The sequence below is a fragment of the Chaetodon trifascialis genome, chromosome 10 (assembly GCF_039877785.1).
Source record: "Chaetodon trifascialis isolate fChaTrf1 chromosome 10, fChaTrf1.hap1, whole genome shotgun sequence".
Classification (NCBI taxonomy): Eukaryota; Metazoa; Chordata; class Actinopteri; order Chaetodontiformes; family Chaetodontidae; genus Chaetodon; species Chaetodon trifascialis.
Window position 1 is genome coordinate 6,162,632 of NC_092065.1, and position 19,651 is coordinate 6,182,282.

At 40.9% G+C, this 19,651-nt stretch overlaps 1 protein-coding gene across 2 annotated transcripts; it reads right to left on the reverse strand.

The window, feature by feature from the left end:
* Nucleotides 1-1,251: 1,251 nt before the first annotated feature.
* On the reverse strand, nt 1,252-18,360 carry slc6a13 (solute carrier family 6 member 13). Of its 2 annotated transcripts, none has more exons than XM_070972169.1 (15): nt 18,217-18,360; nt 12,780-12,989; nt 12,115-12,249; nt 10,791-10,931; nt 9,559-9,640; nt 9,112-9,244; nt 8,652-8,786; nt 6,269-6,372; nt 5,933-6,057; nt 5,545-5,657; nt 5,262-5,399; nt 4,568-4,670; nt 4,054-4,154; nt 3,611-3,781; nt 1,252-2,818 (listed from the first exon to the last, which is right to left on the reverse strand). In XM_070972169.1, exons 1-15 carry the CDS (start codon nt 18,221-18,223, stop codon nt 2,654-2,656), a joined length of 1,863 nt encoding a protein of 620 aa, XP_070828270.1. In that variant the 5' UTR covers nt 18,224-18,360; the 3' UTR covers nt 1,252-2,653. The 2 variants fall into 2 exon arrangements, with proteins under 2 accessions (XP_070828270.1, XP_070828271.1); XM_070972170.1 differs by having other exon boundaries at nt 12,780-12,980; nt 18,217-18,312.
* Nucleotides 18,361-19,651: the final 1,291 nt, after the last annotated feature.

The window sequence follows — 19,651 nt, forward strand, 5'->3', positions numbered from 1 at the left end:
GAGGAGCTCTGTCACCCGGGAGGAGCTCAGAGTAGAGTTGCTGAGTCAGCTGAGGTGGCTCGGGCATCTCTATCAGATGCCCCCTGGATGCCTCCCTACGGAGGTGTTCCAGGCATGCCCCACTGGGAGGAGACCCCGGGGAAGGCCCCACGCTGGAGGGACTATGTCGCTTGGCTGGCCTGGGAACACCTCGGGATCCCCCTGGAAGAGCTAGAAGAAGTGTCCGGGGAGAGAGAAGTTTGGGCGTCCCTACTCAGACTGCTGCCCCCGCAACCCACCCCCAGATGAAGCGGGAGAAGATGGATGGATGGATGGATGGATGGTGTCTTGGTAAACCCATGTCTTACTCCAGAATCCTGCTGATGTGAAACCACCCAAAACAGCCTGCTGATTTCAGTGTGGGAGGGATAAGGAAGTACATTATCCACTGAACTACCGCCGATGGATTTTTACATACAAAATAAAACATATTTTATGCATTCCATAGGAAATGATATATAAAACTGAACCTGAGATTGAAAATATGACAGATTCATCCCTTTTTTCTTTGAACTGGTATGATGGACTCAACCTACTATTTTAAGTTTTATATCTATAGGATTCACACAGTCATGTTGACCTTTGTGAAGCTGCATGACAAGTCTATCAAAGCTGCAGAGTAGATTGCTCTGTGGGTGTTACTGTATGTGTCAACACAGATATAGATGAATATAGAGGGTCGGATGGTTGGAATGTTGCAGCCAGACATATATTACATTGTGCACTGTATTATCCTTATTACAATATGTTAAAAGTGTTTTTACCAGGATCACTGATAATGTGTTGAAATTCAATTACTGAACATACATTACACTAACTTGGCAATGCTCAGATACTTATCTTTTAAGGGAATTAAGGCTCTAAGAAACAGCAAACTATGAAGTGCTTATCAAATACACGACAGCTGTCCACAAAATATATTGCATTTTACTTTGTTGTACATGTTCAAACTTCGCAATGTGTCGCTTTAAATGCAAAATTTTGTAAAAACAAAACATTATTGAAGACAGCACTTACATACACCATAACTTCCCTAAATTCCTAAATATTTTCAGAAAATACCTGATAGCAAATGAGGTATAAAATATAGATAGATGTAGATTTGAGAATGAGATGGAATCAAAATAGACACAAATTCAATTCAAAATTATTCATGTACTGAATAATTAATTCTATGTCCCACAAAATATATTTGAACAGAAATGTATGTTTCAATTGAAGGTATTTTTTATTCAGTCATAAAAAATAATTTTAGCATATAAAAGTTATACACGTAAAGGTGTTCCCTATCAATCATCACATATTCATCCCAACATCTAAAGAAACACAGGCTGAAGTTCATTATTGTACAGCAGAAAAAGAAATAACAAGAGAGATATTTGTTTTGGAATGAAACCCTTCAATCAGTCTGCCCTGCTCACATTATCTAAGTGGTACAGCTGTCTCCTTCAGGCACTTTACACTTACTTTTAATCTCATATGATCCAATGCATTAGTGATAAGGCAAAACCCACTAAATTAAAATCGTGCCAGAAGACTGGAAAAAGAACATATTCATGCAGCTTTGCAGTTTTTGGGAAAGCAAAAGAAATAAAAACATGCTGAATAATTAACATAATGTCGATCTGAAAAAGCAACAGCAAAGCTTAATGAGTTGAGTTGTGGTGAGTTCAGCTACACGTACATTTAAATTCCAAATCTTCCATTATCAAGCATTGGTTATTAGTATGCTTTTGTAGGATTTGTTTTCATTAGAAATTTTTGATAACTCTCTACCATACAGTTAAAACAGTTATTGTTACCATTAGCATGATCAGATTGGTGGATGGAATACACAACACAAACAGGAGCATGCATGCACATCCAAACCATGGCTGAGCGAAAAGCAAGCAAGTCATGAAATACACAAATAAACAGCTCGTATGACGGAGGGCTCCAGTGTCCGCTTATTTATTGCACTCACATGATGTTTCAAGCACGACGGCTCTTCATCAGACTCATGAACTGATGAAGAGCACCTGGCTGCAATAAACAAGTGGACTCTTCAGCACTGCTGCAATGTATGAGCTGTTTCTACACAATACACCTGTACCGATAAACACATGTAGCTTTAATTCATGTGAGCTTTTATGATCTGTGCGCTCGTGTGACACCCCTTGTGCTCCATTCAGAGCAGATGTTAGAATCAATAAGGTAACTGGAATGCCAGGTCAGACTAACTGAACATTAGAGATGTCCATAACAGGAAAAAAAAAAAAAAGCTTCCTTAGAAAGCAGACACAATCAAATGTAAATTCTTAGCCACTGTCAAACAACAATGGCCACATTTTTAAATGTACAAGACCCTCTGCCACTGGCAAATGAAATGGTGACCAGCTCTCCAAAAAAGGATGTAAATCTTTAGGTACTGGATGCTGAAGGCAGTGTATGAAGCACAAAGCTCCAGCAGCAGATCAGTAGTTACAGGTCAGGTGACTCAGAGTCTGCACTGTGCCGGTTTCGCCACCTTGTCTGGTGAGGTATTGCAGAGAGTTGGGATGGGACCAGACAGAGTGTCAAAGCTGAGGAGTGACCTCCTGCCCCCTACAAGGCTCTGGTTCCAAGCCGAAAGTCTCTAGCAATGAGACTCCTTTTCGTCAACGGGGAAGTAGCCGTCCTTAGTGGGAGGTGATTTCTGATGGAGGCTGTCGCCGTCTGCTGCGAAGATAGCCAGCAGCTTCTCCTGCTCCTGCTTTGTCTTCGGTAACTCGGTGGATGGAGTGGTCAAGATAACAAGACGCTGTGGATGGAAAAAAATCATTCAAAGAAATGTCATGGTAGTTATTTGGTACAATCCCTTAACCAGTAGACCACAAGAAGGCCTGTTTGATTATTTCTGCCATGTTTAAGCTTTATTACAAAGACACATAGCTCTAACAGCTTCTATGTTGTTACTTCTTTGATTAATTTGTTTGACCACTTGGAGCAATGCAGCTTGTTGGAAATACAGTATTGACATATTATGACCTTATAAAGTTCTTATTGGAAAAGTGTTAGCAAGCAGTCACATATTTACACATCTAGCAGATACAGAGCAACAACAGCATTAATTTGGAGGCACATTTGTGGCCATGCAACGAATTCAAGTCAAATATTTACCCTCCACCCTTCAGCTAGTTGCTAACCTTGTTTGTCTGTCAGTTGGTGCTGGGCAGGTATTGTCCAGTGGGCTTACCAGAGCTTTGAAAACATTTGTCTGGAATCATGGCCAGGGAAAGTGGTGAGACTGAGCCAGTAAAGTTGTGGGCCATGAAACCAAAACAGTGAGCTGAGAGAAGTTTAAACACTCTGTAGTAGAGCTGAGGGGAACTGCAGAGCCGGGGGATCATTTTCTGTGGGTTTGTTACTATGAACGACCCCTTACAAGTACAAATACTCATGTGATCCATTGTTAATACAAAAACATTGGTCAGGGCAGCTTAAACACAACAAAGGTATCTGTGATCTTTTCTCGGTTCATTCTTCTGGAATGACAAACGCAGATCCAGTTATTTGACTGCATCCAGAAAGGCCAGTTTTAGGTGAAACCTACCTCTCTCAGTGTTCCAGGGGTGTTGTACAGTTTCACTACTACCCACAGAGGGATGCACAGCATGGAAGACAGGGCCAGGATCCAGCCTATGCCATTGCCCCACCATGGGTATACATACTCATTGTTGTATTTCAGTGGTGAGTATTTGATCAAGGCGAAAGCAAAGGTTCCCTGATAACCGAGACAGAGAGAGATATTTCATGCTTCTGTACGGATGGATGTTGACTCTGCTACATACCAGACATTTGAAAGACTAGTAAAAACCTGACAATAATCCTTAACCTCAACCTCAATCCCTATTTGACTTTTAAGATATAGAATAAAGAAAGCTCTGTTTAGCAATTATCAAATTGACTGCATTTTCAATGTTAGCCAGCAGAGGCTGCTCTTCCTTCAGGAGAGTGCTGGAAAGCATGCACATTGAAACTGAATGTGAAACTCACAAAGCATGTGGCAGGGGTGAAGAAAAGCCAGCAGTATTTGATGACAGGGCTGGGGCGGTAGCCAATCATGTCCTCTATGTTGTCATAGAAACGGTCGGCACCTGTGAAATGAGGGAAACGCAGTGGAGATTTACATCAATACCCAACTATCATCTGTGGCAAGATTCAATCTGAGCAGCAGAGAGGGAGGAAGGAACACGCCACATTAATAATCTTCATGACTGATAGAAATGACTGCTTAGAAACCACAAGCTTTAACAGAGGAGGCTGCTTTAATGTGATTTTTAGCTCATTTAATGCATTTTATTATTATTGGCTTTATGCAAGCTGGTTGAAACAGCATTCCCCTCACTCAGCCTTATGCCTCAAAGAAAAAAGAACGTCTCATTGTTATTGATTGGCTGAATGTAGAGGGCAGTGTGGACAGGGGTGAATATTGAATATAGTGAGAATAAAGGCTTTGTCTTTTAAATACCCCATTCACATTCCTGAATAGCCTGGCCAACACACTCACCATAAATCCAAGCGATGCACACAGTCTCAAAAATAGCAACAAAGAGCAGGCACATCCCACTGGCTGCATAGTAGTCAAAGAGCTGGAAGACGTACATGCCTCCCTGTGGAGACAGACATGGGTTTATAAGACGGTAGGTATAACTAGCAAAAGAAAACAGTCTAATAATGAGAAACACAGAGACGCTGCATACTATGAAAGCCACGGAAGACACTTGAGGATAATTCTGAAAAGTGCTACACAGTACATATTTCATTGGGAGATCAGACAGCACACAGTTAAAGAAACAACTGGGTGGACATGAAGGGACTTTGGGGGATTCTGTGGACTGAAGGCTGCCAACATGAAGCTGTGGTGGGTAGAAATAGGCAGCCTGACTGTAACATAACTTAGATTCTCATCAACCTACTTAGAATCTCAAAGACAAGAAAGTCTTCACTTTCAAATACAACAGGCTGTTAACAAGCCACCATTTACTACCCTCTTTTAATTCTTTTACTTTACAACTTATTATTCAACATTATCTTGGAAAAGAGGCTTCGGCGTGCTGATTCTGAGCTCTGGTTTGAAATAAGGTGGTTTTGCTTAAACTCTGTGGGTGTACAGTTACAATCCTTTGGGCAAGATTACGTACATGCTTATTCTGTCATCTTATTCTGTAAAAACATTATGAAATTAGGTCACCGAGACCCACCTCTGTCAGCATGATGAGCCCCATGAGGAAGGACACCACAGCCACTGCCAGGATGAAGAGCTCCCTGCGGTTTTTACGCCGGAAAGTGGAGGGATACATGTCCACCATGGCTGTGACCAGGCTCTCCACACACACGAACTGATCGGGAAAGAAACAAGAAGTATGACATGTTGGTATGTTGTGTGTTTTTTTGTGCACGTGTGCCGCTGATCTATGAATGCAGAAATAATTCATGTTGCTTTGTAAGAATAATCTGAGTGTGTTTGTGTGGTGATGATCTCACTTGGCTGTCCAGTCCCAGAAAGACAATCATAATGAAGAAGAAGCAGGCCCATAAAGGGGAGAAAGGCATCATGGACACAGCACGAGGATAGGCAATGAAGGCCAAACCTGGACCTGAGTTAGGCAGATTTTAGACGTTATTTTCTCATTAAAAATACCATTATAGGTCATTGTTGTTTGTATCATATGATCAGTACCATTAAAACCATTGAGAGGCTGAAGGAAATCCATTAATTCCAGCTTTGCATCCACCTTAAGTCTTTCAAAATAATTCAACCAAAGAAATAGAAATAGAAGCTCTTTGCTAACGAACATGTCTCAGGTAATTTTCCTGAGGATGGCGCAACAGCATGAGTGCAGAGACCTTTTTTAATAAGAGAAAAACCAACCAGATTCAGCCACTTCTGAGATGGGCAGGTTCTGCTCATAGGACATAAAGCCGAGGATGGAGAAGATGGCAAAACCTGCAATAAAGCTGGTACCACTGTTCAGAAAACAGAGGGACAGGCAATCCCTGGAAATAACACAGGGAGGGGCATTTAATGATGAGGAACAGCATGTATTAATGGGCTGAGGACAGTATGGACTGGAGATTTGATTCCTTTCATATGAAAATACAGTAAAACTGTTGACTTGTGTAAGCAAATTTTACTGACAGAATATGGAGGTTATGTTGGTAATGCAGTTGATCATAATGTCAAATGCATTTTCATTTTAGTCCTTACCTGTAGCAGTTGTTGTTATATTTGTTGTAGCTTCCAAGAGCAGTGAGGCAACCCAGGCAGATGGCATAGGAGAAGAAGATCTGAGTTCCAGCATCCATCCATACCTTAGGACAGAATAGACACAAGATCATCAAACAGAGAAAATACATTTAAAATGACAAAACAATAATGATTTTAACACAGGCATAAGATAAAATATCATTTTTTGTTCCTGTTTTTTACTGTATGTGCTGAAAGTATGGACATTTCTAGAAGTATGTGCAACAGTCAACCTTGAAAATGTGTCTTTTTAAGAAACGCTGCACATTTATTCATGCAGCTTCTGATTTATACCTGAGCTGTCAGGGCTGTCTGAGTTACATCAGCTCTCATATAAAAAATAATTACAGTATTCAAACAGAACCACCAAAGAACATGAGAGAAAGGACTGTGTCTGCTGTTTGATAAAACAACACGGATTACTACTTGGAAGATCTGTCCTATCAGAGAACATTTCATTACTAAATAAATAATATGCTTAAACACCAGTTTCTTACTATATAATGTGTGGGAGACTGGTCACCACTCCAGCACCACAGTCACAGAAAAGTTAGTTATGAAGCCTTTTCAACTCAGTGACGTCCATTGTAAGCTTGATTTTCACACAGCCTGCCTTCATACTGAAAGAGTTACAGGCTCACACCACCTAATCTCTTTTTAAAAGCACAATATAACACCCAAATGCATCTATCAAATCCCGAAACTCTAGCCCTCTCAACCCCATCATCCTGACATCACCCACCCAGCAAAGCCTATTATCCACCCTGGTCTCTCTGAGGCATAAAGTGCAGTACTTCTCCACCCTCCTTTTTCAACACTCACACTTCAAAATTCAAATTAGGTTTCCCTTTATGCTTCCAATTCTAGTGAAGTGCTCCTGGGGCACTGGGGCATGTTTTAGATAGATGGAAGCCAGCACTGAAGATGTGACTGACTGGGGGTCCAACCAACAACACAAGCACATTACACAAAGGTAGGTATTCCCAAGGCACCAACTCCAACGGCCTAGCTTGTCTTGGCCTGCACACACCAGGCTTGTATTCATCCCCAGAGCTGTGAGAGGGATTGAAGAGGCTCCCTCTTTTAGATTTTCACAGAAAGAAGAGATTGTTAAATCCTGTTACCACCACTATTCCCAATCCACTCTTTTTCCTACAACAGTGGACAAGTCCTTGACAGTCTGCTGGACACATCAAATGACACGATCCCCTCGGGAAAAATTGGTGACAGCATTGCTGGTTTGTTAAAACTGCTGAAAGCAACTTTTGTTTATGTTCAAACAAAATGCTAAAGGTGCAGGAAATGACATCACAGACACAGTTCGCATCCTGTCTCCTTAAGCTTACAGTGACTGATGTTTTTGTCCACTTTGGGTCAGCGGAAACAAATTCTGATAACAACACTGACATGATTATCACCATTTAAGGGCATATGACAAACCTGTTAGCATTGTCATATACCTATGCATCTCATAAATATGGTCCAAGAATTTATTTGCTGTTGTGTTTCTGGTCACCTGATGATTGAAAGTCCAATATTCACTCTCATTTTAGTTCTGTTTTCAGTCTCCACCAACTCCTGAGAAAAATATCTCACTCATTAGCTGCTAAATACTGCACAACTAGTTGCTAACTTTTTCTGCAGCAGCCAAGAATTACGCCATGAGAGTGGTGAGACTGAACAATACAGTAAAGATGCAGGCAGGAAAACAAAAACAACGATCTCTACCTGATCATATCCACATACATTTGTTTGCCTAAATGTAACTACACCTCAGCCAAAGGGGAAGCTGATCAGAAGCACTCATGCTGATAATTCTGGAGGGCACTTACAAGGACCTACTTTATTGACGGTGTAACTTTTATGAGCACAGTCAGACAAGAGGTGTAACAAAACCTCCACGCGAGCAGATACCAGATGATCAAATGGTGTGAAATAGAAACAGAAGGCAATAAAAAGCTTTAAAGGTCTAAGCTGCCAGCTTTATACACAACTTCCCCCACGTGGTTCTGATGTAACCACCAACCTTTTTCTTTCTGATAGGCTTTTGTATGTCCAGATCACCCTCTGCCAGACTTAGATTCAGCAAGAGTTTTGCATGTTTTAGTTTATGTCTTTGTGAAATCAAACAGCAGAGACATGCTTTAGAGAGCCTGGGTGGATGGGTTGGTTTGACATGACCTGAAATACCTTTAGTAACTCTGAGTTCTTAGAAATATGCTGAAAATACTTGTAACTATGGGTGAGGATGACCATTTCATTGTGGATGTGTATAATTAATCTGTACGGCTGCATATCCCAAGGCATTACTGTACCAGTTTGTGCCAGTGCATTTCTGGCCTACCTGTGGGTCAGACAGCCGTCCCAGGTCGGGGTAGAGGTAGAAGTGGATTCCTATGGAGGCTCCTGGCAGGGTAACCCCTCTGACCAGCAAGATCAGTAGCATAGCATATGGGAAGGTGGCTGTGAAGTAAACCACCTGAAAGGAAACAGCAACACCTCCTAATCACATACATGTCTGCAGGACTTATGGCAATACTTTAAGAAATTGAATGTTTGAGCTCACATTTGACTAATTGTGTTAAATCTGTGGCAATCTGTAGCTAACAGTGATCATGCTAGCTGCCCCGTTTGTGTACTACTTATTCCTTCTGCTACTGTAAAATTTGCATATTTTCCTGCATATGTGAGGAAAGTCAAACAACACAGCAAGCATGTAACGATCAACACCTGAGCAAAAAAGCTTAAAAGGTGCTTTACGTAAGAAATGCTGCAGAACACCATGAATGGAGGAGAGGTTTCACCTTGCCAGTAGACTTGACTCCCTTCCAGATACAGAAGTAGCAGATAACCCAAGCAATGGCCAGACAGATAACCAGGTCCCAATTCAGAGAGCCAATGTGATCAATACCTGAGGAGATTCTCAGCACTCTTCGCCTGGGGCACACACACAAATGAGACAAAATGTTTACCTCCTTCAGTCATATTTACGCTCACAGCTTTTCCAGTACAGCATTTTCTCAATGCTCTCAGGAGCTAAGAAGCACAGGCTCAAAAGCAATTCAAATGCTATGTGAGAAAACTGCAAAACCTTCGAACCAGAAGTTGTATCGCGTGTAACAATCCCACATTTTTAAAACAGAAGATTTAAAATGGAATACAACTCTAAATTAGTTGTTAGGGTGAATATTTGGGGAACTTGTTGTCACCTACGGTTATTTGAGGACATGGCCTAACAAAAAAACACTTACTCCCAGAACTCAATGACAGGAGAGGTGGTGTTCTCATGGTGATTGATGGAGCTATTACCCCTCTGAAATGCCATACAGGAATCTTGAATGAAGGAGAGACAAAAAGACATTCAATGCTGTGAAGAAATCCAAGCTTTCTCTGAGGTTTCCAAGTTACACGCAGGCAAGTGGAACAATGCAGAACAGAAGTCTGAGGAGAAGCATTTTGCTTGAAACGTCACTTGCATTAAAATCCTTTCAACGGGAGCTACTTGGTTTGTGAATTTATTTATGTCAGCTTTGCTATATGTTACTTTGATCCAGCACACACGCTACTGGGCACCGATGCTGTTTGTCCTTTTTTTCCTAAGTGAAACAATGCCGCCGCTGACACGGAGGAGTGAAAAGGCGCCGGAGCATTCAGACCCTTTAGATAAAATGAAACTATAAATGAGTGAAATAGTGAGGGAAACAGCAGAAACAGCAATATATTAGCACTAGTCATGCTAGCGGTTCAGCGCAAACATGCTGATGTTTCGCAAGTAAAATGTTTACCCTGTTCACCATTAGTAGTTTGGGGTGTTGGCATGCTAACATTTGCTAAGTAGCAATAAACACAAGGTATAGCTGGAGCTGATAGCAATGTCATTAGTGTGCAGTGTTTGGTCAAAAACCAACATATTGGACAAATAACATTTTGATCTGATGATATATAGAAAGAGATGATAACAAGTGATAAAAGATAAAAAAGTCACCAAAACAAAGTTATTACCGTAAAGTGCAAAACATCATGGTAATACTTCTAATAGTTCTTGGGACAATTTATAAAAAACAAAAAAAATTCAAGCTTATGATGGTGCTATTGGTAAATAGTAATAATAATAACAATAATAAACTTTATTTATATAGCACCTATCATACAGGAATTGCAGCACAAAGTGCTTTAAAACAAAGAAATTACATGCACCTAGTGAGTACTTCACATAGAATGGACACAAAAACAGTGATACAAAAATTAATGTAAAATAAAATGGAGAATAAAATCCACTTGATAATGAAAATGAAGTGAGATAGAATAACAATGAAAATAGAAATACTAACAATGTAGAACATGAAGTGGAAAATAAAACCACATGTTTATTTTGACCTCCAAAAGCATGCCAACATGGAGGTCTGATTAATGATTACACACAGAGTATATATGTCTACCAGAAGGACATCCTTTGCTTTAGACACAGTGTCCTGCGTCTCACCTGTGTTCCATGTGTTGTTGCACGAAGCCCAGGGCAGATCCCAAGTGAAGGAGTTGGAGAGGAAGAAGATGGCCCAGGCTAACACGATGATGTAGTAGATGTTCAGCAGAGCGACAATCACCTGCGTGGCATAACCCACTCCTGGAACAAAAAACATCAAGTTTTAGAGCGAGTGCTGCCAATATCATTTCATTTTTTTCAAGAAACTGGAAAACTGCATTAATGCTTTGATCAGCGCTGTCATTTTAACTTATAGACATTTTCACATCTCTTTCACTTCCCCTAAAGTCACCTGGATCTCAGCAACAATGTGACCAAGTATTACTGTATATGTTACAAGTAGCTTTACTTTAGAGTCCCACCACATTATGCTTTAACATAGTGATACATCTTATGTGGAGGAACTTGTCTTGCAGGTAATCTCATGGACAGCATTAAACAAGCTTGTTTGGCTGTGGTGTTGTCTGGGAACACCACAAATTCAATTTAATTTGCAATATATTTGTAATTTCACATGTAAGTTATTACTTTATCTTCAGTTTATCTCAAGTGACTCAGAGAAGTGATTCTGAGCTCTCTGACAGTTCCATTCATGATAGACAAAGACGGATAAGTTAACCTTGGAAAACGTACATCTTCACAGCATTTGCTTAAACCCATCCTCATCTCACCACTGCTGCCCTGTCAAATCACTGCACCACAGTGGAGCAAATTAAATGCAGGGTAAATTATATTATTAAATTATAACAGACACAATTTTTAAGTTAAACTCTTGTTCCAATACATGATTGCATGCCTGCCTCCACTCTTCACCAGCCATCACCCTCTGTGGGTTATGATTAAGGCTGATTACAGACTTACTAGAAGGCAGAAAATGGAACACCAGCCAGTGATGGTTGCTTGCATTCACACAGACACACACGAAGTCACACATATGCCATAAGGACACAATTGCACATAGTGTGCAATGAAAATGAATACATGCACATAAACACATTGTATATGCCTGGCGGAAATTCTTCCCTCATCCCACATTCTTGTACAGACATGTTTAGATGGTGTCACTGGTTTATGTGGAGCACAAGCACCTCGTTGTTTCAGAATTCATTATCACATATTTACATTCAAAATATCATGAAGTTGGATGCTTCCCCTCACAAAACCTTTACAAAGTGCAGAAAAAATCTTAATGTATTTATGTCATTAAAATGTAAAATAAACAGATTTTGGTAATGCATGACACTGAAGTTTCTAGGTTTGTTTGTAACATCATCCATCCATTCAATTATCTTTCTTGAGAAGGAGCTACTAGGAGGCAGATTACCTTCAAACAATGGGCAGATTTTCCTCCAGCAGGTGATGCCGCCCTCACTGGTGTACTGACCCAGAGACGTCTCCAGGAAGAAGACCGGGATCCCACAAGCAAACAGGAAGATGAGGTATGGGATGAAGAAGGCACCTGCACAAACACACAGTTCACTGAGATACCCTCATTATGATCCCAGAATGCAGACATGATGAAGGTCATGATACAAAGTCATGTGAAATGTTATGTTGATAGAAGAAATCTGAAATCATCCGTCTAGTCGTCAAAATAATAAAAGAATTCTACTTCCTCTGGGACATAAAAAGGGATCTCTTTTATCACATTACCTTCACTGATTAATGGATCTCCTTAGAATAGATCACATATTAACCACTGTAATATTAACCTGTGTATTATAAAAATCCTTTCTTCTCAGAAGCTTGGCTGCAGCTCAATTGCTTCGCAAACAAGTGCAAATATGGTATTTCCAGAGGCCTTGTGTTTTGTGGTGGAACAATTTAAGATTTGTATAATACCAATATGTGTGCAGTGTGATGTTCAGCCAGCACTGCTGCACACTACACAACCCTACACCCCAATGTGAGAAAAAAGATAACTAAGTGGACAAACTCGAGCTTTTGCACTGAACATGAAGCAAAGAGATAAGCAGTTCCAGCACTCACCTCCTCCATTCTTATAACACAGGTACGGGAAGCGCCAGACATTCCCCAGGCCAATAATTTCTCCGGCCACTGACAGAACAAACTCAAGCTTGTTGCCCCATTGACCCCTCTCTGTCATCTTCTCCTCTGTGCTGGGCACGATGTCCAGCGGCCTGCTGTGCCCATTGGAAGGTTCCACCTTGGACATATTCTCCATGTCGTCTGTATGCCCTAAAGGTGACATCAGGAAGAGAGGAGGAGAAAAAAAAAATAAAACAACGATGGCATTGGTCCAAAGGTCTGCAGGAGCATTTGTGATTGGTTTGTTTTATGAATTACATTTCCCTTGGAGTTAAAGCGACAATCCCATGGCACATGTGCAGTTTTGATTTGTGAATTTCTTCTTTCTTTGCTTTGACTGAGTAGAAAAGAAAGAAATGGAGACGAACCCTGCTCCCATCTAAAATCACCACATTCATATTGTTCACACCAACAAGAATCAAACTGATGACAGGTCAGCGAAATGAACCACTGTTCCACTGTTAATGCATTATGTGAGTCAAAACCCTTTACATATGTCAAACAAGAACTTCCATCCATCCATTTTCTATACCGCCTATCCCTTTCGGGGTTGCAGGGGGGCTGGAGCCTATCTTGGTAATACATACAAGAGGTGGGGTACACCCTGGACCAGTCGCCAGTCGATCGCAGGGCAACATATACACAGACAACCGTTCACGCTCACACTCACAACTAAGGACAATTTAGAGTCACCAATTAACTACTGAGTGTTGGAGGGAGCCGGAGAGAACCCACGCATGCATGGGAAGAACATGCAAACTTCACACAGAAAGACCCCGCCCGGGGATCGAACCGGCAATCTTCAATCTTCACGCGCTCTACCTGCTGCGCCACCGTGCAAGCAAGAACCAAACAAGAACTTCAATGGCTAATTTTCTTAGGTCATAACAAAAATTGCTCCAAATCATACATTTTGACAATTTTATGAAGTATTATATGATATCATCCAAACATGACAGACAATAAATAATAATATTGAATTATCGCTCTGCCCTTTTCTTCAGTCAAACAAAACAAATCTGGAAGAAATTAGGAAATGAGTTATGAAACAAAGTTCTGTGACAGCTGTTTATGGACTTTACCACCCAAAATGATTTGAATTAGTACCAGAAAGCCTGCAATTGCATCCAATCAGAGGGTTCCAGCTAACTCATCATGTAGCTGAGTGTATTACTCCTGTCCTTAAATCACTCCATTGGTTCCCAGCACAAAACAGAACTCCAAGTCTCTCCCAAGTCCTTAAAGCAGCAGTTTGTCTCCAACTAGACCCCTTAAGGTCAATAACTGCCTATTTTCTATTTAATCCACTGAAGGTGCTGAAGGTTACTTTGGTGCCTGAAAACCTGTCATAGCAGTGTTTATCATTTCATAAGTAAACTAAAGGTTTTTGTATTTTACTAAGCTTATGATAAGTTACTGTGTGTGTGTGTGTGTGCGTGCGTGCGTGCGTGCGTGTGTGTGTATGTGTGTATTGCAGTATGTATTGTGTGTACAGTACTGCATTTTCTTGTATATTATTTCCTATATTCTTCTGCACATGCTACTTTTTGCCTTATGCAATATTGTAATAGATGTAAAGCACATTTAGTTTACTTGTAATAAAAAGTAAAAATAAATCAAAATAAAAAAAAGTTTTGGTCCGCCAATGAAAAGGGGTCTATTTGAAGAATAAATGTCTTTAAGACCTGGGGGAGAAGACGGATTTCAGGACCTTGGCTAGTTCACATGGAGAATTGCCACTGTTCGTGTGATGTGCCAAATATGCGTGCTTCTGTTTACATGAGCTATAATGTATGTCACTTTTTATGGGTGAGATGAGGTCAGTAATGACTTGATGTTACGTGACCACGGTAGAAGTTAGTCAAGCTCTCGGCCAGATCCTGTTCAGGGGCCAGTGCTGCTGAAAGAATTTCTCTCTGTGCAGGAAACAGACAGCTCACTGACTGTGCTCACTCCTGTCAGGTTGCATTAACAGGCCTCACACCAGCCATTCTGTTACCCCTTCTCCTCTCTCTGAAGCATATCCTGGTTTCTGCTACAGTCCAAATTGAGCAAATTGGTCATCACTCTGCAGAAGACTCAACTCCAACTAATTCAGTTGCAAAAATCGATGTCAAAACTCCTTCCCTTCTTTCATCTTTCTGCAAAAACATGTTATGTGACCTGGTCTCACGGGACCAATAAAGCTGCCTGTTTTTTGAGTTCAGTTCTGAAAACCACACAGGGGATGGAAATCCCATTTAGCCTTGTGTGAAGCCACCTTTAGGAATGTGTTCCTACTGGCAAAGGGCAGAGGTGGAGCACAAGTGTGACTCTATGTGTGCTGTCTACATGGGGTTGGGGGTTGAACCCGTTTTCGGTGCCAAAATCTCCAGCACTGGAGCCAAATTGTGGCCTGAGGTAAAAATAGAGCCCCTTGTTTTCAAAAGGTACTTGGTGGGAATGAAGTCTTGGTACAACAAAGGCAGAGCAGCCCCTCTGCTCTCTGCTGGCAAATGAGAATCCACACTGGCCGTTGCAGCCAAATCACAGTTTGCCTCACTTTTTCACAGTTTCTTTGTGGATGCTGAGAAGCTCAACACGGAAGCCGCATACCTCACTTCAAACAGTCCTTTTAATAGGTGAGACCAAGTAATATCATATTTATAGTAGCACGCTCGAGCTGAAATAGTTTTCGTACATATATGCTTACAGAACGGTGGAGGAGAGGTAAACTGTGAGAAAAGATGCCAAGATTAAGAATTACCTCACTGAGGAACACTGGAGCTTTATCCCAGGAAACAGCGCCAACTTCACCTCTCTGTGAAAAGCTGCAGACTGACTGAGCAAGTGACTGAGTGACTGACCCACTGAATGGCTGACTGAATGAATGTGTGGCTTACTTCCTTTGTATCGTGTGCTTTGTTTTATCCTCATACACTGATGGTCCTTAAAACGGTACTCCACTGATTTAGCGTTGCACATCTACAACACTGTCAGACACACGATGGAAAGTTGAAAACAGTATTAAAATGGATACAAGAGAATCAGCAATACTTTCTTTTTTTATTCCAAGCATTCTTCTTCCTTGTCAAAATGTGTTGCCTACATTACCCAGAGTGCAACTGACAGTGTGGACAGAGATTTAGATGTGTTATTCTGGTAGCAGCCTCAAACTGTGAGCCCCAAGGAGAGATGAGGAGTGGCCTCCAGAGGTCTGGAAACCTCTTTCTAGCTCCTCTAACTAACTTTTTTTTTCCATTTTCAGACAACTGACACTGCCTCAAGTGACATCACTTGAGGTGATTTATCGGATGCTACACAGCTCCCTGTGAAGCCACACAAGGCTTTTTTTAACAACTTTTCTCACATATGCAACAATACTCCCAAAACATACAAACAAATTTTGATGTGAAATCTGTGCCTCTTTAAGAATAGACATGACATTGAAATTAAGATGCCCCTGCCACCTAACTGCCAGTTTCTTTCAAAAACCCCACCTTCCATCTTGCAACAGCAGCTGCTTGTTAAGAATTTTCAGTCATTAGGTTCAGGTTAGTGTTCTAAGGCCACAGAAGACTTTACATGACTGTCTTCATTAACAGAGGTTAACCACACCTGATAACTCTGATGTCACAATGTACTGACACACCTCTACATCACCAGAGCGAGGTGTGAAATTAAACCACAGGATTTTCAGCTGCTGCTAAATTGCTCTTAAAATTCCGTATTTACTAAACATGCTTGCTTTTCTAAAACAAATGAGATTTGCGACATTCTCAACTCAGGGTTCAATTACTAGTCTATTAATTACAGAATAGCCACCTGAGGCAGTCCCAGGCTCTAATCAAATAATGGTGGGTGGGTGGATGAATACTTTACTCACTGCAGTAACTGATATTTGACCAGTTCTGGACACTGAGCACAAGCTCTACACACAACTGACATCACCCATTAAGTAGATGTGGCTAACTTGTTTGCATACTTGTTGCTTAATTACACATCCATCAGAAAGAGCATTAATATTCATTTGGAGTAGTTCCTCTGGCTTCCACTCAAATGTGAGTCCAATATGCACTCATCCCTTCTCAATCCTTTGTTCTCCACTAAGTCCTGAGAGAAAATCTGCCTTTTCAGCCACTAAATGCTTCACTATGTTCAGCATCTAGTCATGAACTTCATCCGGCTGCTGCTGGTGCTGAACCAGTGGAGTACTGTGAGTTTATCACAGCTTTCTTATTGCCTGCTATAGCTGGAAACAAGGCTGATGAGAGTCCTGAGACTGAAACAATAAAATTGAGGGCTGTAACAACCAAATCAGCCAAAACACACTCAAAAGGTCTGGGGAGCTGCAGCTATTTCTACTGTCTTATTAGAATTGGTACAAATCCTAACTGTGCATGTATACCTTTACTCAGCCAATGTGAGTGACCCTGAGATAAGCAGATTCCGCCCCCTGAGAACAAGGTGAAAGTATCAAACCACCACCAGTATGTAGCTTAATCGAATTGATAATAATTATACAGACAGGAGCAATGATAATGCCTGAGTCTGTGGGTATTTGTGACCTCTCATGGACAAAGGCAGTAATCTGGCTCCTCTTCTAAATATGTGCAACTCAGAGCTAACTATTCATAATTCTCCTGCCACAGTTGGATAATTGCAGGCTAATACATAACTCGGTTAGTTACATAAGGTACAGACCTCAGCGTCATGCATCTACCTGTGCCTCATAAAGATTAAGAGTTGTAGCATGTGATACTGAATGCAACCTGATGCACAGCTTGATGTAGAAATGATAAATCTGGTTGATGCAAGAAAAGTATAAACTGTGAGTAAAAATGGCATCAAAAATGACTTATTGGTATAATTTATAAACCTGATATCATTGATAAATACATGTAAGCACAATCATGTAAAATGAGCTACAAATGCTTATTTTGCTATTTATAAACTAATGATGAATTCCATTCCAGACAAGCAGTTCTTGTCTTAGATCAGCAGCACATTTGGACCCATTTGATTTGCTTTCTGATAACAGCATGGAGCAGCATGCTTATCAGCATGGAATGAATCGTTCTGCATGAAAATGTGCTGAATATAGCGACCAATTTATAAAAGCCAAGTTTTGATTCCTGGATGAGCTTTGCACATAAGCATGTTAGTAACGTTTCAATGCTGCAACCCTTTCATTAGCTGGATAAAGCCATGCATGATTTCTTTGCATTGCGAGAGATAAATTGAAATAGCAGCTTTCACCGAGCATGACTGCCAATAAATAAACAATCAAATACCAAATTTAAGATTAGAGCTCACATTTAAATAGCAACAGTTTCACTTACTGTCCATTGCTGAGTGGAAGAAAATCAATAATCAATCAATAATTGAAGGCACTCACCTTTCATAATGTCGTACAATGACAGCTTCAAGAAGAGAGGCCTTCCTCTGTTTCAGGTTTCACTATATAACATTCATGGAGGGGCGGAGATCTGAGGAACTGAAGACTTTGGTGCAGCCTTCAGTGAGATTTTCCCTCTGAGTTGCCCCTCTCTGAAGACCCCCTCCCCTTTATCCAATTCCATTCAGACACCCCCACACACAAACACTCACTCCCCACAGCACACTAGAGGTCTGTGCTGTCTCAGCGTGGTGGGCTGATTGCATAACCTTTTGACACACACATTCTCCCAGGGCCTTTCTGTCCTCAAACTATGGGGGAGAGGACGGTTGGGCATGTGCACATGTGTACACATATGTACAATGATCCCAAATATTACTGAGGTTGGTTGGAAAAAATATTTAGAAATGCAAAAATGCATCATCCACAAACCCTGTGAAATTTAAATCATTTGGGAGCAAGATTCACAGTAAGAGCCTCCAATATTTCTGTGATCTTTTCCGACTGATTGTAATTTAAAAATCACTCCTGCTTCATGAAGCCCCTGCTCCAAACACATTCTTAATTCAGCCCCCCCAAAAGAGTCTTTATTCCCTCAACTAGACTCCTTCCTCGCAGACCCAGTAGCCCATTCAGATCATTTTCCCACCACAGGGGTCCAGAGAGACCCGGTTCAAGGCATTTGTTAGAAGGTCACAATCCAGAGGGTTTTTATGGAGGTGGGGATGGGGGGAGTGATGTGCTTCTGCTTTTCCTGTTTGGTCTCCTTTTTAACTTCCCATCCCCCACCTCAAATCAAATTATAATTCAAGACACGGACACATTTGCTTTCTATGAAAATGAAGCCGTCCGACTTTAGTTTTGTGGCAGTTTTGACTTGTAATGTATCAACAACCAACCAACCTATCTAATCTTTTCTGAATCAAAATAAGCACTGAAACCTTTCATTTTAGTCACAGTACAGCTAGTACAGCTCCTGACCACGAACATGATGCAAGACAACAACAGGTCGAACATCAGCAGGTCGAACTCCATTTGATAGCATGACCTCATGGTTGCTAATCAAAAAGAATCACATATAATATTATGGCAAAGACAAGGCAGCATCTGCATCCTCAGTAGTCAAATTTACAGCTTGATGGATGAATTTATGCTAAGCTATGCTAAGCTAAGCTTCTGTTAAGATAAGTAGACATTGGATGTGTCCTATGATGTTAGAAACTACAGAATCACAATAACTTATGTATGCTCTGATTGAAAAATAGAAATAGAACTACTCTGGATGATTGGTCATGTCATCAAAAAAGTCCAACTGTGGAACTCTTTCTGTCCTCTAAATGATAATAACTCATCCAGAGCCACTGTCATGCTTGCACGGACAAAAGAAGACAAAACAACGGAAGGGGGTTCCTTAATGAACTGTACTTCTTTATTC

Bases quoted from the DNA above. Each gene is read 5' to 3' on its own strand.
- slc6a13 (XM_070972169.1), bottom strand. The intron at 9,245-9,558 runs GTAAGTGTTTTT...TGTGTGCCCCAG, and splicing joins CCTGTCATTGAGTTCTGGGA to GCGAAGAGTGCTGAGAATCT. The intron at 5,400-5,544 runs GTGAGATCATCA...TTTCCCGATCAG, and splicing joins TTCTGGGACTGGACAGCCAA to TTCGTGTGTGTGGAGAGCCT.